Source organism: Bidens hawaiensis, unplaced genomic scaffold (genome assembly GCF_021521415.1).
Source record: "Bidens hawaiensis isolate Kalapana, Puna unplaced genomic scaffold, B.hawaiensis_p1.1 tig00013251_1, whole genome shotgun sequence".
Lineage (NCBI taxonomy): Eukaryota > Viridiplantae > Streptophyta > Magnoliopsida > Asterales > Asteraceae > Bidens > Bidens hawaiensis.
The window spans coordinates 456,704-467,164 of NW_027492121.1; the positions used below are offsets into that span (position 1 = coordinate 456,704).

Genomic DNA, 10,461 nt, shown 5'->3' on the forward strand with positions numbered 1-10,461 from the left:
TCGTCTGGTTAGGATTCGTTTGCATCGCTAATTCTGAAACCGGGTCACTCCAATCCATATTAACATTTGACCATAAGCTTAAGGGCTTAAAATGTAATTTCTGATAAGCTCAAGGGCGATATGCAAATTAATATCAAACTTTTCATTTTTCAGTTAGGTTGTTAAAAATGGCGGTTTATTCTTAGAGGTCCATACAAGTCCATCACACACAAGAATGAATTAAATCTTCAGCAATTTCTCTCATCCTCATAATAATATTCTTTTCTCTCAATCAATGATCATGTCAATTGAGCTCATTCCACTTGCATTTTGCAAATTCCGAACGCTTTGAGGATTGTTGCTTTCTCGTTGTTTTTCTGCGTTGAATCGATTAACAATGAGGTTATATATCTGATTAATTTTAACTGCATTACAAGTTTTATCTGAATCATATGGTTTTTAGGTATTTAAATCGGTTTTTGTACAAATGCGGTGGTGAATATTAGGTTCTTTCAAATCAAATTGGTGTTCTATTAAAAGGTTCATTGTTGTGTCCATTATTTTAGTTTTTGAATTTATTTATTCTGATGATCGGAGATTTCAATGTTTATGATATAGGTGATGATTTAGGGTTAGGTAAATTGCGGAAAATAATAACATAGAACTAACTTCCAATCATGTTGGTTTAGGGTTAGGAAAATGTCAGATTTCATGTAACATTTGTGTTGAAATATCACGTATCGGTTAATCTGAGAAACTTAAATTCAACTCTGTCGAGCTATATGCTTGATTGTTGATCACGAGCTTAATTATTAGGGGTCTTTTTGTACTTGAACAATGAGCTAATGCTTAATTAACTGATCTGCACAATCTTAAAACAGATATAGGTATGTCTTTGTGGGAAATATAATTTGAAGCTAAATAGAATCAAATTCATAAACATCAGCTACCAAGTTACGTGGCTTCATGTTGCTCATCGCTAGAGCTCTTAAAGGTAGAGAATATTGTTATTTGATATTTATAGTTTGTAACAAATGTTATGCCAAAATTCACTATGAATGTTGATTCACTTTTTTGGTACTTTTGCAGATGTTGTGATAAAAGGGCTTTTGATATATGATGCTATGAAGAGAAGTTGAATGGTTTGTGATATTATATCTGACATTTTAGCCTCTTAATCTTTTAAGAAGATATGGAGTCAAACTCGGGAGACGAGTATGAAATAAGTGATGAACAAGAGTCAACTGCACAAGATGAGAAGATTTTTGTTGCAGTGAGGGTTAGGCCTTTAAATAATAAAGAAATTGGAAAGGGTGATGCATCTGATTGGGAATGCATTGACACCACCACCATTATATTCAAAAACAACCCTTCAGAACGATCGATGTACCCAAACGCCTATACATTCGGTAAGCTATTGCACTTCTTATAACTTTTTACCAATAAACATGACATGTATATGATGTATTTTATGGAAATAGACCGAGTGTACGGGTGCGACAGTTCAACGAAACAAGTGTATGATGAGGGAGTAAAAGGAATTGCTCTTTCTGTTCTTAATGGCATTAACTGTAAGTAACTAACATTCTTATAATATCCAATTTTACATAGCTGTCAGTAATATGTTTTAACATTTAAGCCAATAACTGTTATCCCAGCAAGTATATTTGCCTATGGGCAGACAAGCAGTGGGAAGACATACACCATGTCTGGTATTACAGAATTCGCAATAGAAGATATATATGACTACATAAGCATGGTACTTATGTAATTTTCTTGAACTAATTAAAAACACATTTTCTTAAAAGCTTTGTCTTAAGGGCACATATTGTTGTTTCAGAAAAACGATAGAGAATTTGCATTAAAGTTTTCCGCCATAGAAATATACAACGAATGTGTCAGAGATCTTTTAAGCCAAGATGGTGGTCAACTTAGACTCCTTGATGACCCGGAAGTAAGAGTCTTTTTTAATAATAATATTTTCAAAGATATAATTAAGATATCTTCAAATATACTTTCAGAAAGGGGTCGTTGTAGAAAAACTAACCGAAGCTAATCTGAAGGACTGCAACCATCTAAAGGAACTTATCTATGTGTGTGAAGGTAATATCATATACTTATTCATATTATCATCTATTTTTACATTTCTTTCATTATGTAAATTGATAATATAGTTGGCCTTATGTATTTGTAGCTGAGAGACAAACCGGAGAGACATCATTGAATGAAATGAGTTCCAGATCTCATCAAATTCTTCGCCTGGTACCTATTTATAATCCAACTACTTGTAAACATAATGAAATTAATACACAATAATCATCGAGTAGATATTAATAATTTCAGACGGTTGAAAGTTCTGCTCGAGCATATAAAGGATCTGACAGTGGAAGAACTCTTGCAGCTACTGTGGTACGAATGCTTCTTAAGTTCCTATCAGTAACCATTACCTAAAACTTTCACTTAATTATTAGTTGTTATAGATTCATGATATTGGCAACAAAATAAATAACAAAACTGGTTACAATGCAGAGTTTTGTTGATTTAGCAGGAAGTGAGCGCGCTTCTCAAACAAATGCAGCTGGTACACGTTTAAAAGAAGGCAGTCACATAAATCGCAGTTTGCTAACTCTAGGAACTGTTATTCGCAAACTGAGGTGCCCGTTTTCATCTTATTTTCTAATATTTTAATAATTTCTAATACTTATTTGTTTGGATGTAGTCAAGGTGGAAACAGTCATATTCCTTACAGAAACTCAAAGCTAACACGCATACTACAAAACTCACTTGGCAGCAATGCAAGAACTGCTATAATATGCACTATTTCTCCTGCACATTGTCATGTTGAACAATCAAGAAACACACTTTTATTCGCTTCGTGTGCTAACGATGTTAGCACAAATGCACAAGTTAATGTAGTAATGTCGGATAAAGCATTGGTAAAACAGTTGCAACAAGAGTTGGCTAGATTGGCAAACGAGCTTAAAACTCCTGGTTCAAGTGATGCTGCAACATTAATAAAAGAAATGGAGCTTCAAATAGAAAAGGTCATTATTCAGAAATTTTGTTACCTGAAATGGTTTTATAACGATAATTAATGTTCATTCTGATATCTATTTTTATTAGATGGAGAAAGAGATAGAGGAGCTAACTCAGCAACGTGATCGTGCTGAATCTCGTCTTGATTATTTGATTCGAGTAACTGGAACAGATCCAAATTCTCTACCTTGGGTAGGGCTAACCAATGAATATCCTGCATCAGACACACATGATGGTGATTCATTGAAAAATAATGGTCTTGCTGACATGGCAAGTTCAAAAGTTGACTTGATTGAAGAAAACTCCCCTAGTCAACATTATGTGCCAGACCCATCTCAAGAAACCACAATTTATCCAGATGACATCTATAAAGGTCAAAGTATAGAGAAAGCATCAAACATAGATAAAAATAATATTATAAAAATTTCAGAAGACAACATCATAGAAGAAGATCAAAAAATCAAGCAAATATCTGACATAGGATATAACTCTACAAGAGATAGTGAAAAAAGCAGCAATGAAGATCAAAATATTGAGAAAAAGCCGTCTATAGACAATACTATTACTACTGAAGATACTCAAGACATTCAAACAACATTAGAAAAAAAATCTCCTTGTTCATCCGACTCAGAAATATCTGATTCAGAAGGCATCTGTTTAACACGAAGCAAAAGCTGTAACGAGTTAACTACAAATGTATCATCAGAAAAGGAAATTATAATAGAGACCACGAACGATAATATATCTGAAACTGGAAAACAATTACAAGACCAACTTATACAAATCTTACCAAGATCAAAGTCAGAAACAGATGTTAAAACGATAGATCCACAAGAGTCTGGAACTCCCGTCACGAATCTTGATGAAAAAGAAATAGAGCAGAAGATAATATCATCAGACGAAAAAGATGGTTCAAATGAAGTACTAGCCCATGAACCAGAATCTGTATCCAGTCATGAACCGGTTAAGAAGACGGAACCGAAAGCTAATGAGCCAATAGATCCTGAAAAAGACTGGTCTATAGTTTTTGAGAAGCAAAGAAGAGATATAATAAAACTATGGGATGAATGCAACACGCCTTTGGTTCACAGGACCTATTTTTTCTTGCTTTTTAAAGGTGATCGGTCCGATTCGGTCTACATGGAAGTTGAGCTTAGAAGACTATCTTTTCTAAAGAACACGACATCGCGTGCCACCAGGTACCATATTTTTTATATTTCCATTTATCACTTCCCATATTTTAGTCGTTTTAAAGTTTTTAAATGTTTAATAATGTGACAGTGCGCGCGCTCTTAGTCGCGAAAGAACAATGTTGAGCAAGAAACTGTTGAAGAAGTATTCATCAGCACAAAGAGACTGGCTTTTTAAAAAATGGGGAATTTCATTGGAGTCGAAATATAGAAGGTTTCAACTGTCTCAATTATTGTGGACTAAAACAAATGTTATTAATCATATTAAGGAGAGCGCGGAGATTGTTGCTAAGTTGGTTGGGATAGTAGAGCTAAACCATACACCAAAGGAACTGTTTGGACTGAGCTTTCTTCCTAAGCAAGATCACTCTAGGAGCTCCTTCTGTACAAGTGCCATCTCCTTTACATAGGATCACTTGCATGTTTTTGAAAATTTGGAACATGTTCTGTATGGGGTTAACACAGTGTTTTGGTTCTAATATGGATCAGTTACAAATTTTGAGATCTTATATCGTGTTTTGCATCCGCAGGCATGTTAAATCTAGGTATATTATGAATCTTGATTTGTAGAACAACGTTGGCGCTGTGAACAATGCGGACCATAAATGTGATTTTTTGAAACTTGAGACCAAAATGTGATAGTTAACGCCACATGCATACATAGTTACATACACTAAAAGTACAAGTCAATTTTTTTAGCACTTCATAGTTTCAAGGTTAAAAATCAGCAAAAATCAGTTTTGACACTAAAAGTAGGTATATGTATTTCTTGATGGATTATGTACAATGCAATGCCTCCTAATCTCCTATATACAAAGTTGTAACAAACTCAAACAAATGATAATCAAAATGACATAAATGCCCTTCATACATAATCTGTAAAACAAGATGTTAGGATTGCAACCTTTTAACATGCTAGTCGATATATGTTCCAAAAGGTAACACATGCATAACACATATTATTTGATTAACTAAAGTTAGACACAAATCATATCAAATCACACCAACATGATATCTTCTACACATCCGGAGTCTTTGTGGTTAAATGGCACCATTGATAAATTTAACAATAATCCATCCAAAAACTAACTAAGCCAAATATCACAAGAGAAGATATGAACCCAAAGTCACAATTTATAAATATTCACATACAATTACCATACACATCAAAGTTACACGGCATTTTCTACCTTTTATTTCTTTCTTTCATCACCCGTGATGGAGGCCCATGTCACCTGGATTGATGCTAAGCCCATCAATCCATTACAAACTTGCAAATTCACTGACCCAGTTAACCTTTAATGTAACTCATCTAAATTATTTTCTTTTCTTTTTAATTTCTACTGATATTCACCTCATATACTTTCTATTACAACGTAGTCTGGCCATATAAAGAAATGCTTTCTCATTATTTATTTCAACAATATTTAGGATAAATTAGTAACTTCGTAAAGATAAATATTAACATTTTATCTATTCCAAATACTATACTTTGTGAGACTGGTTGTTGTGAAGGGGCTTTAAAACCTAAGTTAAAACTTAAAACGTCACATCATATTAAAAACTCACCCCTTTAAGTTAAAGACCCTTTAGAGCCCCACACATCATGTGTTGAAGCTTAATCTTTGCCGCCCGGTAATGCCTTAAAACACCGGTAAAGTGTTTGCAATTTTAAAGCCATGCCACATCAACTTGCCTCCCCCGTTTCACGCCCACAACCATGGGTATAAGTTTTATCATCAGTCATCACTATAAAAATAGTTCTCCTCGTGTGTGCATTAATATATTTTATCCAAATTTAATTAACACAACTTATAAATAATTATTGCAATACATAGCATACCCTTCCACAGTTCCACTTGCTCAGTTATAAAAGCACCAAAGGACACATGACACATACAAGCTGCAAATCTGTTTATACATTCATACAATATATATGCCAATGCATTAAATTTTTCTTCATTGTTTCTTCTGGCCATGTTTACTAAGTTCTAACATACACACTTCTCAGTTCACACATCCAAACTCATTCCCCATGCAAACTTCACTCTTTCTTGCTCTTATCGCCACCGTGCTATTCCACGCCACGGCCGAACCAGCCGAAATACAAGCTCTAATATCCTTCAAACAAAATGTACGCGACCCCCTCGGCGCGTTAGACACATGGAACACATCCACTCCATTTGCACCGTGTGATTGGCGCGGGGTATCCTGTATTAACAACCAAGTCCACGAACTCCGTTTACCTCGGCTCGCTTTATCCGGCCGGCTCACTAGCCAAATATCCGAGCTAAGCCACTTACGTCGGCTAAGCCTTCACACTAACAACTTCTACGGCTCAATTCCTTCAGCTTTCTCACAATGCTCACTCTTAAGAGTTGTTTATTTACAATATAACTACTTCACTGGTGTTATACCACCAGCATTTGGAAACCTAACTAACTTATTAATACTCAACGTTGCAAACAACTTCCTGTCAGGCGAACTATCCGGTTACTTACCTCCTGATATTCGATACCTCGACGTTTCGTCCAATGCATTGTCCGGAAACATACCGGCGAATCTCTCGATTAAGAATATCCAGCTGATTAACTTATCTTTCAATTCGTTCTCCGGAGAGGTTCCACCGGTCATCGGAAGCTTCCAGAGCCTAAAATACTTATTCCTAGACTCGAATCAGTTATACGGCACACTTCCATCAGCAATCGCTAACTGTTCGTCGTTAATTCACTTCACCACGGATGATAACTTACTCGAAGGACGGTTTCCAGCGAGTATCGCCGACCTACCTAATCTCCAAGTGATCTCGCTTTCTCGCAACGTGTTATCAGGTTCAATCCCTGCTAATCTTTTATCAAACACTAACAGTTCAATTAGAATTATTGAATTAGCGTTTAATGAGTTCACGGGTTTTGGAACACCAAATTTAACCACGTTTTCGACGTCTATTGAAGTGTTGGACGTTCACGAGAATCGCATTAATGAAACGTTACCGTTTTGGTTAACAAAGTTACACACGCTTACAAATTTGGATCTATCTGGAAACTCGTTTTCTGGTAATTTGCCTGCTGAAATTGGGAATCTGTTAAGTTTAACGGAACTTAAACTGGCTAACAATTTGTTAACCGGTGAAGTTCCTATTGAACTTGATCTCGAAGGAAACCGATTTTCGGGTCCAATTCCGGATATGTTTGGGGGATTACAGAGCTTAAAGTTTCTTTCACTTGGAAGAAATCTTTTCAATGGAAGCATACCGTCGAGTGTAACTCGCCTTTCAGAGCTTGAATCCTTAAACTTAAGTAATAACAACTTCACCGAAGCTTTGTCGAAAGAGTTTATACATCTTACAAACTTAACTTCATTGAATTTAAGCAAAAACAACTTCTCCGGAGAGTTTCCATCCGTCATTGGTGATTTACTTGGTTTAACTGAGTTAAACATGAGTGGTTGTCAGTTTTCGGGCGAGTTTCCGGCTGCTGTTGTGAGTTTACGCAGTCTCGTTATCCTTGATTTGAGTAAGCAGAGTTTTTTTGGAGGACTTCCGGTTGAGTTATTTGGTTTGCCAAATCTGAAAGTGGTTGCTTTGGAAGAGAATAAGTTTTCTGGTGATGTTCCTGAAAGTTTTAGCAGTTTGTCAAGTTTGCAATATCTTAATTTGTCTTCCAATTCGTTTTCCGGAAACATTCCTGCAGAGTTCGGCTTCGTTTCGTCACTTGTTGTGCTTTCTCTTTCGGATAACCGAATTACTAGTTTCATTCCAGCTGCATTGGGGAATCTTTCGAATCTTGAAGTGCTAGAACTTGGCTGGAATGCTTTAACCTTGGCTGGAATGCTTTAACCGGATCAATTCCAACAACTCTTTCACAACTGTTTGATCTAAAAAGACTTGAACTAAGTCATAACAGATTAACCGGTGAAATCCCAGAAAACATTTCAGATTGTTCTTCTCTGAACTCTTTGTTATTGGATTCAAATCATTTATCCGGTAAGATACCGGAGTCGTTTTCGAAACTCACGAAGCTAATAGAATTGGATCTCTCTTCAAATAACTTCACCAGTGAAATTTCAGCAAGTCTTTCAAGGATGCCTAAATTGAAGCATTTAAACCTTTCAAGAAATAATCTTGAAGGTGAAATACCAAAGATGTTAGGTTCTCGATTCACAGATCCTTTGATTTTTGAATCGAACATTCGGTTATGTGGAAAGCCATCAAGAAGATAATGCAAGAAAAGGATTTCTTCAAGGGAGAAGAAACTAATTCTATTGATTTGTTTGGCGGCTGGTGGCGGTTTGATATTATTAATATCGTGTTGCGGGTAAGTTTTTCTGCTTTTCCGGTGGCGGAGAAAGTTGATAAGAATGGGGAAATCCGGTGAACCGAAGAAACCGAGCCCGGCCCGTGGAAGTTCGGGCCGAGACAATAGCAGTGGCGGAGAAAACGGGCCTCCAAAGCTCGTGATTTTCAAGAACAAACTCACCTACATGGATGTAGTTGATGCGACGAGACAATTCGATGAAGAAAACGTGATGAACCGTGGGATGTTCGGGCTTCTTTACAAAGCCTCGTTTGCGGATGGAACAGTGCTTTCCATCCGCAGGCTTCCAGACACTTCTGTTCCGGAAGCCACATTTCAAAGAGAAGTGGAATCACTCGGGAAAGTCAAACATAGAAATTTGACCGTTCTCCGTGGGTATTTTGCGAGCCAGTCGGATAATATCCGGTTACTGGTTTACGACTACCAGCCGAATGGAAACCTAGCCACTCTTCTTCAAGAGGCGACACATCAAGACGGGCAAGTGTTAAATTGGCCCATGAGGTATTTGATCGCGCTAGGTATAGCTCGCGGGCTAGCTTTTGTGCACTCGATACAACCACAAAACATACTCTTTGATGCAAATTTTGAAGCACATATATCGGATTTCGGTCTCAATAAGCTAATTGGACCAGCACAAGCCGAACCGTCAACATCCACAACCACAAGCCCAATTGAGACACTCGGGTATGTGGCCCCCGAAGCCACATTAACCCGTGAACCGACAAAAGAAGGTGACGTGTATAGTTATGGGGTCGTGTTATTAGAAATATTAACCGGTAAAAATCCGGTTTTGTTTAATCATGATGAGGATATTGTGAAGTGGGTAAAGAGGCAGTTACAAATGGGTCAAATATCTGAACTTTTGGAACCGGGTTTATTGGAGTTTGACCCGGAGTCATCCGAGTGGGAAGAGTTTTTGTTGGGGTTAAAAGTTGGGTTGCTATGCACCACATCTGACCCGACCGGTAGACCTTTGATGTCGGATGTCTTGTTCATGCTTGAAGGGTGTCGGGTCGGGCCGGATATGCCATCATCAGCTGACCCGACTTCACTTTCTTCACCTGTTTGAATTATTAACGTACTTTATGTGCATTCAAAGTAATTTGTATTTTTGTAACCATTTTCTTCCTTGGTTTTGTGCTGATTTGGTGGGAGTCAAAAAGATGTGGAGTCAAAAGAGTATAAAGAACAAATTGTCACCAAATTAAAATATGGAAGTAACTATTTCCGTAAAATAAGTAAAAATTGTGCTAATAGAATTTTAATAATCTGAATTATTACCTAGTGGCGATTAATAATGCATGCACTTAGTTTGACGCATGACGCTCGTAGCTTTTGCTTTTGTTGTAAGTACAATCATTTTTCCTTTTGTTTGAACGGCTGCTAAGTACAACCCTACTCTAGCGAAAAACTATGTTTATGTCGAATGGGCAATTTACTGATTTCATCCGGATCTTAATGTTTTAAACTGTTTGAAAGGCCGTAAATGAAACTGAGGGTGGACAAAAATATTTCTTTTTTATACCATATTGCCCTTGGTGACGAAAATGAAAGTTAGAAGCATAATTGGTTAGATTAATAGTATGGATTAACATTTGCTAATAATAGTTTGAGTTATTTTAAAATCTAATTCGTCTAAATTATAAATGATTATGAAAATACTCCAACATCAATTACCAAACGTCAGTGGCTCTCTCTTATCTGATCACATTATACTATATATTGAAGAGGTATGCACCCGTCTTAACATCGAGCGGGGCGGGTCAACCCACAAGATATAGACAAGAGGCTTGAAATCAGGATGTCATGAAGACACAAAGCCAAAACCTATGCGCGTGGCGCATATCACATATGCTCACGCATATCACATATGTTCACGCATCACATATGCTCACGCGTATCACATATGTTCACGCATCACATATGCTCACGCGTATCAC

General features: G+C 36.8%; 1 protein-coding gene and 1 pseudogene across 1 annotated transcript; both read left to right on the forward strand.

Annotated features, from left to right (window-relative positions):
• Nucleotides 1–723: 723 nt before the first annotated feature.
• Nucleotides 724–4,699, forward strand: LOC143543690 (kinesin-like protein KIN-7F). The gene is made up of 11 exons (XM_077035953.1): nt 724–1,388; nt 1,461–1,550; nt 1,638–1,738; nt 1,820–1,933; nt 2,001–2,082; nt 2,174–2,241; nt 2,323–2,388; nt 2,509–2,633; nt 2,699–3,023; nt 3,103–4,214; nt 4,297–4,699. The coding sequence occupies exons 1-11, from the start codon at nt 1,172–1,174 to the stop codon at nt 4,613–4,615; spliced, it is 2,619 nt and encodes an 872-aa protein (XP_076892068.1). The 5' UTR covers nt 724–1,171; the 3' UTR covers nt 4,616–4,699.
• A 1,436-nt stretch (nt 4,700–6,135) lies between these two features.
• LOC143543716 (uncharacterized) lies at nt 6,136–9,667 on the forward strand (annotated as a pseudogene).
• Nucleotides 9,668–10,461: the final 794 nt, after the last annotated feature.